General features: G+C 45.4%; 1 protein-coding gene across 1 annotated transcript in view; it reads right to left on the reverse strand.

Annotated features, from left to right (window-relative positions):
* Positions 1 to 19,103, reverse strand: part of LOC138983552 (alpha-aminoadipic semialdehyde dehydrogenase-like) — a 36,167-nt gene extending 17,064 nt beyond the window's left edge. The window contains exons 1-6 of the mRNA XM_070356824.1: positions 18,877 to 19,103; positions 18,084 to 18,137; positions 10,765 to 10,830; positions 3,404 to 3,484; positions 2,186 to 2,309; positions 981 to 1,113 (exon numbers count right to left, since the gene is read on the reverse strand). Coding sequence (XP_070212925.1) covers positions 981 to 1,113; positions 2,186 to 2,309; positions 3,404 to 3,484; positions 10,765 to 10,830; positions 18,084 to 18,137; positions 18,877 to 19,077 — 659 coding nt within the window. The 5' untranslated portion in view covers positions 19,078 to 19,103. The remainder of the gene's footprint in view (positions 1 to 980; positions 1,114 to 2,185; positions 2,310 to 3,403; positions 3,485 to 10,764; positions 10,831 to 18,083; positions 18,138 to 18,876) is intronic.
* Between the last annotated feature and the right edge of the window lie 3,538 nt (positions 19,104 to 22,641).

Genomic DNA, 22,641 nt, shown 5'->3' on the forward strand with positions numbered 1-22,641 from the left:
CAACTCTAAATATGGCATAAGTGTCACGTGATAATGAACGGTTTGGTTTTGTCGCTGGCTGGAGCAGATGCTTTTTTTGACAGTGATGCAGCCGTATATTACGGTCTCCTTCCGGCAGCAGTCCCAAAATTTCGACTTGTTTTGACCTTAGAACGATGTCTTTATCATAACTGTGAAGAACAGAACGGAGATCACTGTCGAAGTCGGCCAATCTGCAATCATTTTCGTCTCGCGAACACTGCTCGTGAACAACATATGGGAGATCACTCTGTATTCTGGTTGTGATAGATTCGCGTAGGACTGTTGCATCCGGTCAGAGAGACAACTGGCGATAGCCGTGGAGCGAGGATTATCAGAATGTCCTTACCCCCCCATAACCCACCACCCGCTGTCAACCACGTGACCTAGCTCTAGCAGACCTGGGAACCCCTGTTTTGCACTTGGAGTATTCTAAAACAAACTTGGTGTATTTCAGAAAAATTGAGCATACTACACACAACATTTGAACATCCATGATTCAAACATGCTTCACACGCATCCGTCACACCGTTAATTAAGTTTACCAATACGTTTGAAACAAATCCTTCTTTATTATTTATTTATTTTATTTATCAAGGAGATTTCTATAGCGCATAACTAAAAGCACTTTCAATGTTTACTGACAAAAACTGTAATCATGTGTCAAAATGCTGGATCGGCTTCGGGATGAGCTTGTGAAGAAAAGTGGTCTAGGAATTATTCTCGTCGTTTTTTTGTCCGCTGACCGTACTGATAGTATTCTAGACAATCATGCGTACAAAATATGACAAAATGGTATGGGTTCCCAGGTCTGCTCTAGTGATGTTAGTCTGAAAGCATCAATTCAACAGAAGTAACACATTTTTGTCATCTTATTGTCATGTGACGACCAATACATGCTCTGGCCCGAGTTGCAGACAATGAGAGCAGAGTGGTAACTAGACAAACAGTGCAACATTTACCAGAGCACAGTGTTGCCCGTGATGAGTGCAATGCAGGAGTTCCAGCCATACACGGCCACAGGGAAGTTGAAGGCTGTGATGACGCCCACTGTTCCCAGTGGGTTCCACTGCTCAATCAGCATATGTCCCCGACCTGAAGACACAACGCACACCCTGAGTACAATATGAGACCCCTTTTTAAGACACCAAAAATCTGAGACAATTAGGTTTTAAAAGAGAAGGGGGTCTTTGAATGGAGGTCAATTTACAAAGGGACTCGACAGAAAATCTTCTAAACTAGATTCATGGAGTTTTTAGCAATCCAATAAATATCTGACTGCAACCACAATCTAAAAGGAAGCCATCACAGACTTTGGGTTACTGAACGCACACATGGATTTGTCACTTCCGAGATAATTGACAGATACTTAAGGCCTAAAAAAAAAATAGGTGTGGTTACGGTAACCCGACCTACCCTATTTGTAGGGGCCGACCCTATAACTTTTTATTACATTTGTCAAAAAAAGAAAAAAAAGAAAACAAAACGAGTGCAGAAAACGCTCAAATTAATTAAATTGCTCGAGTCGCACACTTATTTCCCTGTCAAGTAGGTTTAATTTGTACACATTAAAAAAAAAAGTTAAAAAAAAAAAAAGTGATTGCCTACCTTCCTACCCTATTTTTTTAGACTATGTTACCGTAACCACACCTATTTTTGTTTTTGGCCTAACTCATTTACTACATCCTTGTCCTGTTAAATGTACGGGGCCACAATGTTTTCAGATATACAGGATACAAAATCTAAAGACTTGCAGTTTACTCAAAACAGATGAAGGCTAACACTAGTAGATGTAAAGTGTATCTCCTCTTCTGAACCTGAAGTGAAAAAGCCCAATGTCATTGTTACAGCCTCTGTGCATGTGCATGTGCATCCTCATGCAATTCATCAAAGAAAAGCATAACCAGGGGTATAATAAACCCTTAGTTTTACGAAGAAGACCATGGCCTGGGTGTTTTCACCACAGGGAGTTTGTGAACCATTGCTGCCTTCATAAATGCTACCAGTACCAGAGGTGTACCGAGGTCTGGCAAACGAAGACGAAAATAAAAACACTGTTAGGTTGTTCAAAAGGATTCTGTAATGCCGAAGAGTTTTTGACGATATAATTATATACATGGACCCACTCCCCTTCCAAAAGCAGTTCACCAGCGACTTCTCGACTCACGTTCGGAAGGAAAGACGTTTCCAGAGAACATGCGAGACAGGCCCACAGCGTAGTCAGCAATGTCAATGTACTCCTGGACCTCTCCCTCCCCCTCCGCTACAATCTTTCCCATTTCCAGGGATTCCTGCACAATGATATTCATAAACATTAGCAAGTCACAACAAATTTTTTAACTTTCTCCCCCCTCAAATTACCTTATTTGTGTTCTGAGTAATCCTGCCACGTACATCAATGCCAAACACTCACAGAATGGCAACATTGATAAACACCCTTGCATATGGCCTCAGTGACCTAGCGACACAATAATACAGTGGCACTTGCAATGTAAGGACCCTCCGATAACAGGACACAGAATAGATTTATTCCTCTGGCCCTTTGTCTGAAAAATGAAATGAAAGGAAATGCACCTGTCATAAGGACACCTGCAATTTAGGGATGCCTTTGGCTGGTCACATGGTTGTCCGCTCATCACAGGTACTACAGTCGAACCTGTCTTTAACGACCACCAAAGGGATCAACCAAAAGGGGTTGTTATTGACAGGTGGACACTATGGTAAAAGAATTTGTTTTCCTTTAAGTCGAGTCTTTTTCATGAAAGTTTGAGGATGAAAGTCGCTTGTTCATTTCAATGCTTGTTATTCTGTCAGGTGCCAGTAGGTTGGTTCCGTATGACTCTCGCTTACTCCATTACACATGTCGTATGCATTTAGAGTGTGTACTTCTTTGTTTTTTTTATAAATATTATAAAAGAAAAACTGGTCTTTCAGCTGTTTAGTCCATTTGCGACTCGTTCCGTCAATGTTTTGGCTGACAGCCTGTTCTTCACGGTCAAGGTTAATCCACTCAGATGCACATGTCAAAGCTTTTGACCACGAAACACATGAAAATGGGGTCAGTTTTTCGTCAGTGTCTACATTCTGAAAATGTGTAGTGCAGTTCGCTGCCATGATGATATGTCCCGCGGAAACAAATACAGCTAAATTTCCATTGGTTAAAAAGCTTTTCACTGCGGACGATTATCCATGGGGAATAATCGTGGCTTCGGCAGGGAGATAACTGCCTCTTTGCTAAATAGGATCCTTGGGAGTGGTTCGTTGTGGGCACATGGTCACTTTTCAGAGATGTTCACAAGGACAGGTTTGACTGTACCACTATTCAAAAGTAAATCATACATAGACAAAAAAACAAAAAACAAAAACCTTTTTAAAACATACTCACCAGCTTTCCCAGAAGAGTTTTCTTTTTGCGTAGAGCCTCCCCCATCTGACGGACAATTTCCCCTCTCTGTGGGGCTGGAATCTGCACAAAAAAGTGTATTGAGAAATGTACCCTTACAAATAATAGTGTTATAGAAAATCTACACACTTACTAACACAGTGGCACCCAATTTTAAGACGACCAAAACACGAAGAAAAAGTTTTAAAAGAGAGGAAATCTTAAAATGGGGGTAATTCTACAGATGTTATGCAGAGAAAGCATGAGAAAACAAGGTCCTGAAAAGGGGAAGTCTTAAGAAGGTGTTTCCTCTACACTACATTGGGGTGTGCACATTAAAGATCCCACGATTGACAAAAGGGTCTTTCCTGGCAAAATTATATAGGCATAGATAAAAAATGTCCACCAAATACCCATGTGACTTGGAATAATAGGCCGTGAAAAGTAAATATTCGCCGTAATGGCTTGAGATTTACTGGCCGATGTGAATGCGTGATATATTGTGTACAAAATTCCATCTCACACGGCAGAAATTAATATGTAAAGCGCTTAGAGAACGTCAAGCGCTATATAAATCTCCCATATAAATAAATAAATAAATAAATAATGTACATATTAATTACTGCAGGGGTGTACTTCAACTTTTTTTTTTAGACAGCAACCATCTGGACCGGGACCTTAGCAAAATAAACATGCCCTGAAAAAAAGCTACTAGCCTGGACACCAAAGTCCAACAATTTTTTTCTTTTTTTGTTCTAGCTCAAAAACAGACCTGCCAACCTTTGTGAAGCCTCAAGTGTAGCAATTTAGATTTTTTTTTAAATTGTCAGCGTAGCAAATGGTGTTTAAGTGTAGCATTTGCTAAACTTCATTTCAACATCCTCATTCATGCCATCTTGCAGTTCCACAAGAATAGACATTTTTAATAGTTTCCTGAGATTGCAGGAACATAAATTATAAATTTTAATAATAAATTTTAATTTGATTATATACTTACCCAACTCACATAAATGCAATTTACTTCAGTCTAGTGCTAGGACGCTGAATCGTCACCTTGGTAACAAGGGGAGGTAACCCTAAAAAAACCGACCTTGACCCTTTAATATAACGAAGTCTCGCGTGACTTCCTGACCTTGCCGCCATCTTTGAATCATACTCATACGATCGAAAGCGAACAGAAAAACCCCTCTTTTTTTTAGGAAACCACAAAACCCTCAAAAGCGGGGCAGGTGGGAGGGTATTCACTATGTGAGTTGGGTAAGTATATAATCAAATTAAAATTTATTATTAAAATTTATAATTAAATTACATTCTTATCCCAACTCACATAAATGCAGATTGCTAATAAAGGCGGTGGGCTGCTCAATCTATAAGCTAGGCAAAAAAATATACCCAGCTGCAACCATTGCTTGAAGCGCGTTAGAACCGTAACGCCGCGCGCTGCAAAAGCCACGCAGGTAAAGGATGATAGAGAGCTCCTACGATATCCAGTAGAAGAAGTCAAGGACCTCGGGATATCCTAGTAATTTGAACACCAACGTAGATAAGAACCTGTCTACCCTTGTGATCAAAAACGATAAGAGTAGTTTTGCTTATGAACCTTTAAACCTCCTGTAAAGGACAGGAAGGAGCATAATGAGATAACTGATCAGATTCATAACAATGGATCGCCTATGGCAAGAATCTTAGAAAGAGGAAAACTATAAAAACCATCAGAGATGGTTGTCCTAGTTGTTGATGCCTGACAAAAAGTCTGGACAGAAACAGAGTGAGGTAGAGAGCCTCTATTGAAACCTACATAACACTGTAAGCTAAAGAGTGTGTGAATCTCGCTACCTCTGTGCGCTGCAGCTAGGAGAAAAGGAAGAACGTTTCACGTAATGTTTATGAAGGCTAGCAGAATGCAGCGGTTCGAAACATGTGGAGCATCAAAACTCCGAAACCAAAAGACCCAGACTTGCCTTGAAGAGGTCTTTTGTATTGAACCCTATCCAGTATATGGTCTCTCTGAGAAAAGAGACCTGTCATCTTATAATGCGAGCTAAACAAGTCACACTGACAAGATTAGGGAGAAGCATAGCCTAATTCACGTAAGGCACAGAAATAGGCCCATGTTCTAACAAACCGTCTGGACAGAGCTCAAAAGAGAATAGTCCAAGATACAAAATACATTCCCCCCCCCCCCCCTTTTCCTTCACCTTACTGCCTTATCTCAAAAGGCTAACAAGTGAGGAGGAAGGACCCGTTTGCGGGAGTGTGACAGAATGCCACTGATCCTTTCAAATAAAAGGATGAAGCTCTGATAGGAAAACAAGCCCAGAGAAGACAACCATTGTCCTCGATGGCTAAGGGAGTGGTGTCAGAGAGAGCAAAGTACCCATCTCCCTACACCGTGGCTTGAAATAAAGAGGGCGAACTTCTGTTAACCGGAAAAGAATGCCTCGCGGGAGCAAAGCGCCACTGAGTTCGAGTGTGAGTAAACAGCAGTACAATAGCTGAAGCCATAAGGCCACAGCTTGAAAGTTAGAAAGAATGCCTGAAAGGCCCATATTCAAAAACGGTCACCCGTCCCGGTAGCAACCGAGACCGATGACGCTTAACCTCGGTGGTCAGAACGAGACCGAATTGCGGCCTTTGCTGAAAAACGAAAAAGACTAAGCCGAGGCTACAAAGATGAGGGTAAATTTTTCCTATTGCAAAAACAGGAGTGAAACGAAAGGAGTATTGAAAACCTGATTGCATGCTAGTACTATGATAGCCCAGCCCGCAATTGGGAAAAGCACGGGAGGGTATCAGTAACCCGATACGCTCTTAGACTAAGCTCCCATCCCGAGAGAGGGTGCGTGAGCGTCTTCAAATTTCAGTTTCCCGATGACCGTAACATTAGAGGCATTACATGAAGTCAGTTCAAAAAACCTTGAGAAAATAATCTCAAAGTAAGAGAACTGGCCTAGGGATAGAATACGGCTTCCGTATAAAACCAAGGTTTCCTTAACTGGAAAATCAAGTACTAGAAACCTAAAGTTGGGAAAAATCGCTGAGGGGAAGGTAAGCTGTACCCTCCCTCTGCCCTTTGAGCGAAATTGGCTCAGCCTAAATTGACGCTTAGAAAGCGTGCAGAAAGACCTGAGAAAGTACCCAAAGCTGAATCCCTGAAATGACAAACCAAGATTCAACCTTCGGATAAACAGGGAAGGCGCGGTAAAACCGGGCGCCTGTATGCCATACTGTGACACGTGTGACGTCACTTCGACGGCCTAGCCGAGAAGGCTAAAGAATCTAACAGGGCGAACAAATGCGTACCATTCTGCGATGTAGGAGAAAACTCCTAGCACATTGCAAATTTAAGAAAAATCCAGGGGCCGTCGCAGTGAAGGCTACAACGAGAGTGTAGCCTGTTAACTCGCGGGAGAAAGCCCTGCAAGGCGTAATGCCAAGGAAGAAACACTGACCTCAAGGAATGTGATTCTATTCATTGCTGGCAAAACATAAACAACAAGTCACCGTCTTTTGCGTGTGGGAGAAAAACCACCCCAATGCTCAAGACTTCTGTGCCAAACCTAAGTTTAGCCACATGATGATGATTAAGTTCTTTCCGTACCTCTCAGAAAGAAAAGCTGAAACTAAGGAATTTCTGCGAGTCCTTTGTGCTGCGCAGCAAAAGTCGCCTCAAGAGGTAGGCTTAGCCGGAAAAGACCCGACTGAGAGGCTACGAACAGTAGCTCAGCGAGCCTAATAGAGATTTTGAGTCAGAATGTGAGCCAAAATTTGGACATGTTCTGGCGATTTGTCGGAACCCAAAGCTTATGACTCTAAAGAGAAAGCGCGATTCCGTAAACCGTAAAAGCCGAGATTGTTTTAACAGCTTGCCTTGTTTTTCCGCCACTGAGGCGAAAAATTAGCGGCCTTAGCAGCTTCACCCGAGAAGGTGAAAAATAAGAGATATGCCGCACCATAGATGGGCGTACCTACCACAAAGCTGCCTAAGGCAGAGGGTCTAACCCTAAGTGTGTTTGCTTAGCTTTGTTACCTTGCCTAAATGAGGCAAAAGTGGCAAGCTGAAGCAGTTCACGGCTCCTCCCAGAAGATGGGGAGGAAAGCACCGTAGCATAAACGTGCGAACACTCCCCTGAAGAGCCACAAAAACAAAGAGCGGAGTAGATCCGCCTCTTACTTGTAACCTGAGCCAAGCGATGGCTGACCAGACAAGCAAACCTCTGAAAAGGAAAAGATTAAAGTGACTCAAAAGTGACTCTAAATCTTAAATCCTAGAGGGAAAGGAGAACCTGCCGCGTGCACGGAATGTGCAAATAAAAGCGCTGGGAGGCTCCGCTGCTCAGTAGACTTTAGTCAAAGCGGCTAGAAGCGTCATAACTTCCATCTCCCGTGCGTCACGACAAAACTCGAAGTTGACAAGCGCAGAGAAGATAAACACGAGAAAAAAAAACTTTGCAAAGTTTTCGAACTCGAAAAGATCAGGTGCTTATTCCCTCAGAGCAAGAGAGAGGACTCAGTATAACGTACTGTTCTACTGTAGCCGTCTTCTCTAACAGACAAGCGACGTCTTTCTCTACCACATCGCCACCAAACTTGAATGAGTCCAATGACAACGCGATAGATCTCGACAGAGATCTCTGCAAGGACTCAGAGAGAGACAATAACTCAAGCAAGCGTAAGCCAGTCTCCTCCAAAGACAAAAGAGAATTCTCCGTAAACGGGAATACTCTGTCTCTGCTGTATCCATCTTGCCGACTGCAAGTTCCGGTGTGACCGGAACGAGGCAAGGCAAACAAGTCAAACAACCTGACTGAGTTATGCGGCAGTGTAAACTTCTTAGCCAAACCAGCAGGCAAAGCTGAGGCTAAACACGAAGAAGCAAGGTAAGGCTGCGCTGAAACAGGAGCCAGACCAAGAGCTGTTAACAGCAGTACAGCGTGAAACGCACCGCCATGCTGAACAGTAGCTAGTAGCTTAGAAAGCTCAAACGCTACCAACGGGGATTCCCGAAAACGGAACTGCTGCTTCTCAGAACAGAAACGGAAATCCCCGAAAGCGGAAGGAGGTTGTGCAAACAAACCAACAGATGTTGCAACACCCTCCTCGAAATACCGCGAAGCCACTTCCGCTGCCAAAGCCATTGCTTGCGGAAGTTTAACCGGCATCCGGAAGTCAGAATCTTCATCTTCCTGAACGGAAGCACCGAAATCCGACTCAAAGTCCCGCACATCCGTGCAACCAGGCAACACACTTCCGCCCTGACTATAGTCAGGCGAAGCGTTGCCCGGAAGAGACGACACGCGAGGGATGCGATACCCACGCAGTGTGTCCCTAGGGACTGCTTCCGCCCTGGCGGACGGAAGCGGGGAATGCTGCTACGCCGCACCTACCGAACGCAATGCGGTGGTGACAACGAACGCAGTGTGTCCCTAGGGACTGCTTCCGCCCTGGCGGACGGAAGCGGGGAATGCTGCGACGCCGCACCTACCGATCGCCATGCGGTGGTGACAACGAACACAAGTCCCCTGTTCGGTGAGACCGAACACGTATCTGGGCTCACCCCCTGTGCTATCCGCTCGAGCTTACGGAGCGGCATCACACTGGGATGGCTTTCACTCACGGCGCGGCGTACCGGCGTGGCTACTTGCTCCAGTATACGATCTTCGCTTTGGCCGGAGAACCCGGCTACTAACGAAGAATAAATACCTTGATCGTTAACAGGCCGACCACCAGAAGAGGCCTGAGAACGCAGATGAGAAAAACCGTCGCTGCCATCAAAAGACGCATGCACGTCAGCGGACGTGACTGTGGCCAAAGGAGGAACACGCACCCTGCCCAGGGAACGGGAATCCCCGACACCAGGAGGAAAAGACAGCAGTACTGCCTTGGTCGACGAAAATACTGCTGAAAGTGCTGAAATCTGGGCGCTCAGAGAGCGCAAAAAGGCACAAACATCTAGCTAAATCACCAACAGAGCTAGAACCTGAAGCAACTGTAATTGATTCTAAGACAATTTTGGCATGAGTAAAAAAAAGGCATGTCACAGTAGCTCATTGAGCGCAAAAACACAGAAACATCTTGCTTATCACTAACAGAGCTAGAACCTGAAGCGACTGTAGCCTAATTGATTCCGAAGGCAATTTGGCATGGAAAATTCAGGCATGTCAATAATAACATCGAAAGAAGATTTGACAAGAGATCTGAGACGATAATCACAGCAAGACTCGCACAGGCTTTCGATTTACGGGGAGGCTTATTTGACAGGAGAAGGCTCCGCCACTGGCTTAGAGTTTCCTTTTACCACTAACCGACATGGTGGGTGAAAAGTGTAAACAACAGCTAAGCGCTGGCAAAACCTAAGTCAAACTATCAATGAAAATATCAAAATAGCTCACCCCAAACACACGTAGAGAGCAGAGGAACGTGCACGAGTACCAAGGTGTGGGTCTGACACAAGCAGCATCAGACAAAAACGGCTGAAAAGCCGGAGCGAAAACGAACACGTCCGTGTCCACGGAGCGCTGAAGAGAGTATGATTCAAAGATGGCGGCAAGGTCAGGAAGTCACGCGAGACTTCGTTATATTAAAGGGTCAAGGTCGCTCTTTTTTTAGGGTTACCTCCCCTTGTTACCAAGGTGACGATTCAGCGTCCTAGCACTAGACTGAAGTAAATTGCATTTATGTGAGTTGGGATAAGAATGTAATTTAAATGCCCATTAGAGAGTATCTGCATTGCCACTTTTCAGTGTACACGATGTTTCACCGCTTCATGGAGTGGGAAGCAGAAATGAGTACTAGGACTCACAAAAAAGAGGGAACTGTTGCACGCTTGTGATTATTTATTTAAGAGTAGCAATTTTTATCTTCTTGGCATAGCAAATGCTCTTACTTAGCAGTTGGCAGCTCTGCAAACACAAGGTAAATTACGGACTGCATCAGCCTTTTGTCCTCTCTTGTTCACTTTATCTAATTCAACTTTCAACTAATTGAAGCAAAATGATTGTTTCTCTAATCAAATGGAACGTGCTTGGATACTGTACTGCAGTTTGACCCCAAAGAGAGTGTAAAGGTGAATTATTACATCACAAGGGATGCCCCTAATGGCTTTACCGTGAGGATGAACAAATTAAATTTCCTTATTACAACTACAAGGGATGTCTACCGCTCATGCCAGCAAAGGACAATACCAGGAGGGGTGATATGGAGGTGAAGGTCACATGAGGAAGGAAAAACTACTGCCTGTCATGGCCTCTTGAAGGAGGGAGGGGGGGGGGGGGATGTGGAAAGGGTAGTGGGGACAAGGAGGGGGGGGGGGGGGTTAGTAGGAAGAGAGAATTCAAGTGAAGTGGTAAAATGCAGACACTTACTTCAGCCCATTCTTGCCAGGCAGCCCTGGTGGCTTGTATGGCTTTCTCATAGTCAGCTGGGCTGCCCTGAAATCAATAACGATAGAAGTTATCATAAGCAATGGTATTCACACATCTTTATGTGCACCTCTTAAAAATTAAGTTGAAGCCAGCACACACACACACACACTGCATATATACTCTCTCTCTCTCTCTCTCGGACTCACACACATACATAGAGCAAGAACGCAACATACCAAATTCTAATATATCTTCCTGGAAGAAATGCCTCTGCAATCAACTTATAGTTATTCCCATTCTCTTATGTAAGATCCACGTTTGTCCTGCATTTCGCTCAAGTAACTCCCTTCTGATAGAGCAAAAACTGCCACATCAGTAATGAATCCTCCCTTTTCACATCTAGAATAATAATTCCTCCCTGTCCACTCTTCAATAATGATTCGAAAATTTTTGGTTAAATTTTGATTTGATTAATATACTTACCCAATTCATATATAGCAATTTACTTCAGTTTAGTGCTAGGACGCTGAAACTACGCTCACCCTGGTAAAGGGGGAAAAGTACCCTAAAAATAGAACAGCCTTGAGGTCACAATGACGTCATGACCGGGATACCCTCCCAGCATGCACTGAGCACGCATGCTCCCGCCGCCATCTTTGTCAAATTCATTCGCTCGAAGCACCCCGTTATATTTTTAGGGGAACTAAAGCGGGAGGGACTTCGGTATATGAATTGGGTAAGTATATTAATCAAATCAAAATTTAACCAAAAATGTTCGATTAAATTACATATCTTATCCCAATTCATATATAGCAGATTGCTAATTAAGGTGGTGGGATGCTCACCTATGAACTAGCCAGCAATTGGCCTGCTGCTACCATCGCTGGCAGGGCCTTGGTACCATCCTGGCGCGTACTGGACACGTCGCGCAGGTAAAAGTTGATAAAAACATCCTCAGATCTCCAGTAGGCTGAATCGAGGACTTCAGACAGTCTTCCCGATCGAAGCACCGCTAAGGAGGATGCCCAGGCTCTCGCCTCGTGCGTTCGAGCCGACGTTAGAGGGAGAACTGACTGCCCCCCCCCCCCCTTTCTTTCCGTGCCACCACTCATACGCCTGTTTAACCAGCGTTGAGACCCACTTAGAAAGAGTTACCTTGGATATGTCTTTATGCCTAGCCGTGTTCAGAGAGATGAAGAGCAGTTTCTGCTGATTCGCTCTGATAGGCTCCGTGCGAGACAGGTAACTAGAAAGAGCCCGAACCGGACAGTTAGACATATCTGGGTCGCCTGGAGCAAGAATTCTGCTAAGAGGAAGAATTCTGACTACAGGAGAAGTTTGATCAGGCTTCTGGTTTTTGGCTAAAAATTCCGGCCGAAAACGTAAGGTGATAGCACCATCTTTTTCAAAAGCTATGTCTCTAGAAGAGCCTGAGAGCGCGTGAATTTCGCTACCTCTCCTTGCTGTAGCCAAAAGAACGAGCAAAAGTGTCTTACGAGTAAGATTAGCTAGGCTAGCCGATTGCAATGGTTCAAAATCTTGCGATCTTAAGAATTCCAGAACGAGGAAGAGATCCCATGCAGGGACTGGGGCTCTAATTTTAGCAAAATCTATTGATGCCCCTTTTAAGACACTAGCGATAACTCCACTGAGGTTAACGTTGTGACCTAACTGCCTCAAAGTAGCTGAAATAGCAGAACGTCTGACTCGGAGAGACGAGGGGGAGCTGCCTTGAGCTGCTAACCATGACAAGTGATTAGCTACCTGCATAGAACGTGGGGCCACAGCGACAACCCGATTCTCTGCACACCATTTAACCCAAGCCGCCCAATGTGAAGCGTACACTGAGCTTGTAGATTTCCTGTGCGCTTTCTGCACCAAATCCAGTGTCCTCTCTGAGGCACCTGACAAACGCAAGGATCTTCTCACAGTCTCCATGCGTGAAGGAGCAGGGACTGTGGGTTCGCATGCTGAATGCCGGTACGTGGTTGTAGTAACTCTCCCTTTTCCAGATTTAGCGGAATGGGAGGACCTTTTGCCAGACGGAGGAGATCCGGGAACCAGTGCTGGCTTGTCCACAACGGTGCGACCAGAACCAGAGATGGTTGCTCCAACTCTGCTTTTCTCAACACTTTTCCAAGGAGTTGGAATGGTGGGAAAGCGTAAGCCGTGAGTCCTGTCCAGTCGACTTCCAGTGCATTCACTTTCCAGGCTTCGGGGTCCGGAAACGGGGATATGAACACTGGTAATCTCCTTGAGAACCGTGTCGCGAAAAGATCGATCACTGGTTTTTCCACCTGAGCCCACAGACGCTGTAGAGCGTGGTGGGTGATCGTCCACTCCGTGTGGAGTACCTTCGATGATCGACTGAGGGCGTCTGCCAAAACATTCAGTTTTCCCGGAAGGTATTTTGCTGATAACCATATCTGATGTTGGTGACACCACTTCAGGATTTGGCATGCCTTGAGAGACAGAGTGTGAGAGCGAGAGCCGCCCTGCCTGTTGATGTAGGCTGCCACGGTAGTATTGTCTGTATGCAGACGAACATGCTTGCCTGTCACCAGTGGCAGAAAGCTCTGAAGACCTTGGGCTACAGCCTCTAACTCGAGCACATTGATGTGCGAGAGGGCCTGGCCTGTTGTCCACTTGCCTGAGGCTGTGTGGTGAGAGAGATGAGCGCCCCAGCCTGACAGGGAAGCGTCTGTGAACAAGTCCTCCTCTGGAGGAGGGGGAGTGATGAGGACTCCCTGTGAAATCCATGGTTCCAGCCATTGAGCCGTGGTCTCTTGAAACCAGCTTTCTAACTGAACCGATACCTGCCATCCCTGAGAGGAGGGGTTCCAAACCGAATTCAAAGCTGCCTGAAACGGCCTCTTGTGTACTCTCCCCAGAGGGACAAGAGTGGCCATAGATTCCATTTGACCAAGCACTGACGCCAGCTCCCGGACCGAGGCTTGCTGCCGTGCCGCCAGTGATTTCACTAGATCCTGCAGCTTGTCTATCCTCCTCTGTGAGGGGCGTACTGACCAATCTGCCGTATTGAACCTCATTCCCAGGTACGTGAAATCCTGGGATGGTGTAAGTTCCGACTTGGCTTGATTGACCGAGAAACCCAACTCGTGAGCCTGACGCAGTGAGAACCGCGTATGGGCGCTGCATGCTTCCCGATCCTGATTGAGGATAAGCCAGTCGTCGAGATAAGCCCTGAGGCGTACGCCCTGCTGCCTGACAAGAGAGCACAGCTGCCGTACCACCATCGTGAAAATCCAAGGGGCCAAAGAAAGGCCGAAAGGAAGAGCCTTGAATTGGAACACTCTCTCTCCCCATCGAAATCTCAGCCATTTCCGGTCTGATGGATGCATGAGGATGTGAAAGTAAGCGTCTGTCAGGTCGATCGACGTCACCCAGTCTCCCGGTCTGAGTGCGTCCCTGACTGACGCTGGAGTCTCCATTGTAAACTTGATCTGTCTCAGGAATCTGTTCAGAGGAGACAAGTCTAAGACAGGGCGCCAGCCCCCTGAAGCCTTCGGTACCACGAAAATTCTCCCGTAGAAACCCGGGGAGTTGTGGTCCGTTACTTCGTCTATCGCTTCCTTCTGAAGTAGAGACAAAATTTCTGCTTGTATCGCCGTCTTTGCCTCCAGCTTGACAGGAAACTTGAACTTCGGTAGAACTCTGGTTAAGGGAGCTTTTCCCTCCTTCCAGAGTAGCCTGAACCCCGAACGCACTACGCCCACTATCCACTGACTGTTTACCCTTAGCGACCAAAGTGGGAGCGCCCGAGACAGGCCGCCCGCCGCCAAAGGCGTGTCGGGTGTGTGGGGTAGCGGTTCGGGGGGGCATCATTGGGGGTGTGCTTTGCGTCCAGACCCCCTTGAATTGCCGAAAGACGGCTTCTTCTTAGGGTAAGGCGCGCCTCTTCCCCTACCCCTTGAAGAAGAGCTGGCTTGCGTAGCCCCGCCCCTATTCGCCGAAGAGGCGGAAGGTTTAGGTGGCCCGTAGCTCTTGCTCTGAGGTTTAGTAAACCCGTGCTGAGCTAGCTTAGCGATCGCTAAGTCACGATTGTCCTGTGTTTCCTTCTGGAGGGCGTCAAGTGACGGCTGCCCCAGCAAGGAACCGTCCGTGAACGGCGAGAACTTAAGCACCTCCAGCGTGGCCTTGTCTTGGATCTTAGAGCCAGCCAGAAACGCAGACCTGCGCGAATGCACCGCATGTGCGTAAAGATGCGCAGAAAAACGCATTTGCTCTGCTGAGACTTTAGCCAAAGTAGCGAGCAGAGTAGTCACGTCCTTTACACTCGCGTCACTCCGAAATTCAAACGGATCCAGTGACGTAGCAATAGAACGGGAGAGAGACCTGAGTAGAGTCTCTGACAGGGACGCTAACTCCAAGCCGTATCTCCCTGTTTCTTCCAAACCCAAAAGAGAGGCTTCCGTATAAGGGACAGCCCTGTCTTTGCCATAGGTGTCTTCCCTGAGCGACGCCAACTCCGGTGTTACCGGGAGCGTAGCACGCGGCAAAGAGAAGGAATCTATGAGATTATGAGGGTAAGCGTTCAACACCAATCTACGTGCCGCCTGTGGGACGTGAGGGGCTCGATGTGCGTCAGCCAGCCAAGGCTTGGCCGAGTCCGGCGCCTGACCATGCTCTGACAAAATAGGCACAGGGACAGACGTCACACCCCTAGATCCCGACCGCTTAGCCAGAATCAAAGACATCTCATACGCCACTGAAGGGGACTCCCGAAACTTAAAAGTTGGTGTCCCTTCTTGCGGTGCGTGAAAATCCCCAACAGCTGAAGGTGGCGGTGCCGTAACGTTAGCTGCTGACACCACTCCTTCCTCAAAGTACCGTGCCGCTACCTGAGCTGCCATAGCTACCGCATGGCTAAGCTTAGCTGGTAACTGCACATTGGCATCATCATCCACAGCGGAATCTTCATATTCCAATTCCCCTTCCGGAAGTTCGCCACCATAATGACTAGCATCGTCATAGGTGGTATCCCCCGGAAGTGAAGGTGCTTGTGAGGTAAAACCACCGCTAGCATCCCTCCTCGAGAATACTTCCTGCCCCCCGGGCGGAAGTGTGGAACGCTGTGCCGATACCGGAACCTGAATAGGCCGTACCGACGGTAGCGTGTCTTCCGTTCTAAGCCGAGGCATGGGAAGGGATAAACCTCGCCCGGATGCCTGACTATTGACGGCTTCCTGCCCCCGTGGCGGAAGTAGAGACCTTAGTGCCGTCTGCAACTCGTGGCCAGACAAGCACCTCGTATCTCCTGTCTCAAGAGTACACATGGGAGGGGTCATTCCGCCTCGTCCGTATGTTTCTCTATTGACAGCTTCTTGCTCCCGTGGCAGAAGTTGAGACCTTTGTGTCGTCGGCAACTCCTGGCCGGACATACACTCCGTGTCTCCCGTACTGAGAGCTAGCGTGGGAAGGGCTATGCCGCCTCGCCATGACGCACGTCTACTGACGGCTTCCTGCCCGACGCCGGGCGGAAGTTGGGACAGTACGGTACCTTCAGAAAAGTTGTCGAAACCGGCATCTTGCTCAGCGTGAACATCAGCACTCGTCACCGTGGCTGACGGGGTTGCCTTCGCCCTCGCTCCTGCGCTTGCTTTGTCCGCTCCCGCATGGAGAGAAAGCAACTGCGCGTTCGCCGACTGTAACTCCGCTGAAAACATGGCACGCATTTGTTCGCTAAACGAAGCAAACATAGTTGACAAATCTTCTTTCACTGACAAAGTTTCTTTATCTGTCATAACGCTAGACTTGACCGGCGCTGTCTTGCTAACATGCTTCAGCTCAGACGCTGTCTTGCACCCATGCTTCAACGCCGGCATTTCAGGACTTTTGGGATCATCAATTTGTACATGAAACGATGTCTTAGAAACTGGTTCAAAACAACTAACAGTGGTTTTCGACCCCTTCGCTTTCTTAGTCACCTTCTTAGACGGGGACTCTGTTGTCCCCACCTGTCTAGCGCTAGATTTTTTCTTCTCACTGTCTGCCATATTGGCGAAAGTCTAGAAACGTCAAAACGTAAACAAGACTAACTTGTGGCAAACGAAAATGAAACAACAAGGTAAAACTGGAAAAATCTCACCCAAACTCAGCCAAAGCTAAGTACAAACGATGTGTCCAGGGTTGGAACTGCCAAGAAGCAGAGGGCTAAAGAATAGCCCGAGCGTAGACCAAAACACGTCCGCAGTCAAGTCGCTGAAGAGTGGAATGAATTTGACAAAGATGGCGGCGGGAGCATGCGTGCTCAGTGCATGCTGGGAGGGTATCCCGGTCATGACGTCATTGTGACCTCAAGGCTGTTCTATTTTTAGGGTACTTTTCCCCCTTTACCAGGGTGAGCGTAGTTTCAGCGTCCTAGCACTAAACTGAAGTAAATTGCTATATATGAATTGGGATAAGATATGTAATTTAATCCTCCCTGTCCACATCAATATTGATTCTTCCCTTTCCAGACACAACAATGAAGCCTTCAAAGTTCAAGCATATAATGCTGCGTCGCCCAAAACAAATAACGGTTTTGGGTGTGATGAAAAAAAGAACAGGGCCAGAGTGCTATGTTAATTATGAGCAGTTCTTCCACACCCATTTATAAAATATGACACTACCAGCATGTTCCCGCATATTGAGCCAGAATGTTTTGTTTGAGCAAATCGTCTTTCGACGTTGCAGTTCCGGAGCAAATGATCAAAACTTCTTTGCGAATTTGCGTTCAAACGTGTTTTTCCCATAATATAACAATGCACAGCTCAAAAATATGGCCAAGAACAAATCTACGGTACTTCGAAGAAAGAAGAATAACAACATTCTTGTCCATTACGACTTGCAATTTACCGTGTGCACTGTAAAATCTCCCTACCTTAATCAAAGCAGACAAAAAACAGACATCTTCATTTTCTTCCAAGGGAGAAATCGTTGGTCAGAGACTCAGAAAGTCTGGCGGGACCCACACATACTTCTGCACGCTTTCTTTTCTTGTCATATTCAGTTGCTTCGCAAAAATAAAATGTCATTGGTTTTCTCAACTTGTCAAATCAGTCAAAACAACCGCAGAACACAGAACTGGGAAATGACAGTACTGATTGAAATACGAAAGATCTTCGATGACGAATGTATAAATGACGTCATGTGGTCACACCTAACTCGAGAACTAAGCGTCGCTCAGAACCAGCGCCCTTCCATTAAAATGTTTGACCTTAAAATGCTGCATCTTTGCCATGTGTAAATGCACAGCACAATATTTCTTATAAAGTAGAGATTGAGCACTTGAAACAGCTGTTGCTGTTCAATTTTACCTGTTTGACTTTAGCAATAGGCTGGTTGTTCGCTGGGCACAAGGACGTCACTTCCTGGAAGAAAAAAGACAATTTAAATGGGTTGGAACAAACAAACAAAAAAAACAAAAAAAATGTATACTAAAGGTGTATGTGTTTCAAAATGCTATTGAGGTCTAACGAATGACGTCTCACAACGTGCGCAGTCGTCCTTGGCGGTCAAGAAAGCCGCCGCGATCATTGCGCAGACGACACTTCTAAACCGCCAATATTTTTAGTGTGCATCACGTGCTCCACATAAATCAGCCGGAAATGAAGCAATTGGGAAACCTGAATATATCTACAAACTTGCTACTGCTAGAGATTGTAAAGAGGGAAATAATTATAATCTTAATTTTGTCTGCTTCTCGATGCAGACTCCTGCAATCCAATAGGAATTTGGAAATTCAGTCCTGCTCCCCCCTCCCCTCCCCTCCCTGACCCCCCCCCCCCCCCCCTCTCAGAAAAGTAATGTACGGGTCCATTCTTAGCACAGGCATGGAACATAAACTAGCCAATCGCATGTCCACAAACAAAGCACACCTCCAACCTTGACCTTGGGAAAATTACTGGGGACAAAAATGCAAACTTTACATATTTTCCTCCCCGTTCAAACGTAACGTAAATGCTCCACAAAAAAAGAAGAACTTGAGTTCCGATTCCCTTCTTTACTTCAAACTGTCATAAAATGAAGTACACGTAAACACGAGGAAACGGAAATCACACACAAACACGACCTCTTACGAAGTATTTCTGTAGACATGTTTCAATTTACCTCTCCAGTTGCGCCCCAAGTACCCGTGTAAACACCTTCATTTTGAGCTGAAAGTCCCAGTTCTTTCAGCCAGGAGTACTTAGGGTCTTCGATCAAGAGTCCAGACATTGCTGAGTAATTCTTGGAACAGCGAAGCAAGTAGACACGAGGGGAACCAGCAACCACGCGACAAGAAGTACGGAGATACGTGACAGCTGCCATTTGGAGATTCTGATGGCATAACGTGCCATGTAGGAATGTTTCAAAATGGGAATGCCATGCTTGGCTAACTTGGTTTTTCTGTCCCCAGAACTAGTGTCTATTTGGGACATATGACGTGGTTATATGTTAGGAGAGGGAATGCCATAATGTTTTGTGATATCCATACATCATGTACTTGAGACATAAATAATGTACTTTTTTGTTAATAGTGCTTGTGATTCTAAATGATTTTTTTGTCTTCAATAAAAAAGAAGTTGATCGAAGTTGGTGATGCCTGATCGAATAACAACACACACACACACACACACACACACACACACACACACACACACACACAAAAGAAAAAAAGTTGATGAATAAAAAAAAAATTACAATTCATTTTGAATTAAATTTGCATTGTGTGGTCAAGAACTTGTTGGACTTCATAGTAACACAACCAAGGAGAAATAACCTGTAACTGAATGACTTGAAGAGTAGCTGAGACTTATATTGTGCTTTGTGATGTATGAGCTGTCCCCTATTTCTCTCTCTCTCTCTCTATATATATATGTTGTGCTGAATTCACGGAATTGCCGAATTCGCGGAATCAGCAAAAATTCAGTTGTTGCCCATTTCGCGAAACTTCGGCAAAACACTGCCCATTACGCGAAATAGGCAGCATTTTGCCGAAAATCTCAATGTCAGATTTCTCCTGATGTCAGCTTTCTGACTCAATATATACTTGAGACTGAAATATTGTTTCCTGGTCAGTTTCTTGCAAGTGAAGGAAATTGGTGGTGAAATTTAAGAGATTTCACTCCAAAATTCTATTTCTTCGAAAACGTGCAACAAATGGTTACGTCCCTTCAACGAGAAGGGAAACAATTTAGAATAAATCAAATTTCTAAGTTTAAATTACATAAATTGGTTGGACAAATTTGACCCCATGAATGTACGTAAAGTTTAAGTACCCAAGGTCAAGTCAATCGTCAGTATTATCGAAGTTGGTTTTTTTTCAGTGTAGAGTTTATTCAAGATCAACGAGGCCGAATCAGAAAGCTGAAATCAGGAGAAATCTGACATCGTTACACCAGATTGGCTGTCCATTGCTGTTTACCAACAAGTGCATACAACTTTTTCGGTATCAACCAATCGTGTTTAATTCTTGCTGAGCACGTTAAAGATCCCACGATTGACAAAAGGGTCTTTCCTGGCAAAATTGTATTGGCATAGATAAATATGTCCACCAAAATACCTGTGTGACTTGGAATAATAGGCCGTGAAAAGTAGGATATGCGCCGAAATGGCTGCGATCTGCTGGCCGATGTGAATGCGTGATGTATTGTGTAAAAAATTCCATCTCACACGGCATAAATAAATCCCTGCGCCTTGAATATGTGCGCGATATAAATTGCATAAAATAAAAAAATAAAATAGAATAATAAAATAAATCCCTGCGCTTAGAACTGTACCCACGAAATACGCACGATATAAGCCTCATATTGATTGATTGATTGAAAATCGTTTCCAGCTATACACCCTCGCAGTCTTGCATAGAAAGAGGCTGCCACAAGCAATCCTTGCATCCATATCCACGTTTGATGCATAGAAATGACGGGCGGAAAAGATCCTGTAATCCATGTCAGAGTTCGGTGGGTTATGAAAACACGAAAATACCCAGCATGCCTACTCAACGAAAGCGGAGTGAAGCTGACTATGCTCTCAGAGTAAAGTTTGGGGAACCCAAATGGGCAAACGAGCTCACACGTAACCAGAAAATTCTGGAACGCTCAAGAAGAAGATGCATAGAAGAAATGTGAATGATATACAGGTACAGATAGAGGTAACTGATCGATAGGTAAATCCCTTTTATTTGTCGTTCTTGACTTAATTATTGTTTTTATAACATCAAAGTGTGTGTTCCTGTACACAAATTCATGGTGTTTGCGTATGTGTGTTCATTATAGATGGTTCTGTGTGTATACATCCATGCAAGTATATACTATGAATGCTTGCTTGCATATATACATACTAGATGATTACCCGCTTTGCCGGGTACCGGCTTCGCCGGGATGATCGCGAGACTGAGTATGAATACCCGACTTCGCCGGTGTCACGATTTCATCTTTCGCCTGTGTACATATTTCCCCCTCGACATATACTCAAGACTGAAATGTTGTTTCCTGGTAAAATTAAGAAGTGAAATTATTTATGGACGAAAAGCATGTCAGTTTCTTGCATGTGAAGAAAATTGGTGGTAAAATGTAATAGATTTCACCCCCAAAATCGAATTCTTCGAAAACGTGTACTGAGTGGTTACGTCCCTTGAGTAAGAAGGAAAACATTTTAGGATGAATCAAATTTCTAAGTTAAATAAAACAAATTGGTTGGACAAATTTGGCCCCATGAATGTAAGGTACACAAGGTCGCTCATCAGTACTATCGAAGTTTTTGTGTGTGTTCAGTGTAGAGTTTATACTAGATCAACGAGGCCGAGAAGCGAAATATCAACACGGCGAAAGATGAAAACGTCACACCGGGAAGAAGTAGAGCCGAATACCCGGCTTTGCCGGGTGAGTTGCGCACCGTTCGCCGGGTACCCGCGATTGACACCACACGAAGAAAGGGAGATAAACGCGTAAAACACTGGAGAAGATAAGAAAGAGTTACTGGGAATGGATGTACAGAAAAACCATAAAAACCAAAATCGGTTCAGCGCTGCGCGCTGAGAGCACGTGTTAAAAATTTTCATCGATCAGATTGTGTTTGGGGTCTACCTGAATATGCCCACCAAATTTGAAGCATATCCATCGAGAACTTTGGCCGTGAATCGTGAACACACAGACAGACAGACACACACACACAAGCCGTATATAGATATAAATATATAAAATATCAGAAGTTGTAAAAGAAACAATTGAAAGTCAGCAGAGACTTTCTTCTGAGATTTGCTAAAATCTCTTAGCAGAGCAAAAGAGAGAGAGAAATAAAAGAGTCCCTTCACAGATAGACAGATATCTATATATATATATACGACTTGTGTCTGTCTGTGTGTCTGTGCGCGATGCGCGGCCAAAGTTCTCGATGGATCTGCTTCAAATTTGGTGGGCTTATTCAGAGAGACCCTGGACACAACCTCATCGATGAGATATTTCAACACGTGCTCTCAGCGCACAGCGCTGAACCGATTTTGGTTTTTCTGTTCATTTCACCATTCCCAGTAACTCTTCCTTATTTTCTCCAGTGTTTTGCGTTTATCTCCCTTCCTTCGTGTGGCGTCAATCCATATTCCCGTTACTACGTTACTATTTTTAGAAGGTCACTGCACGTTACTATTTTTAGAAGGTCTCCAGTGTTTTGCGCGTTTATCTTCTTTCCTTCGTGCGCCGGCGAAGCCGGCGTACACCCGGCTCCCAGGCGCAGCCTGGTATTTGACTCCACTTCTTCCGGGCGAAGCCGGTACCCGGCGAAGCGAGTAATCATCTAGAATAATATATATATATATATACTAGAGGAATACCCGGCTTTGCCGGGTGAATCGCGAGTATGCAGCGTGGCGGTTCGCCGGCTTAGAGCACGTGTTGA

The sequence above is a fragment of the Littorina saxatilis genome, linkage group LG1 (genome assembly GCF_037325665.1).
Source record: "Littorina saxatilis isolate snail1 linkage group LG1, US_GU_Lsax_2.0, whole genome shotgun sequence".
Classification (NCBI taxonomy): Eukaryota; Metazoa; Mollusca; class Gastropoda; order Littorinimorpha; family Littorinidae; genus Littorina; species Littorina saxatilis.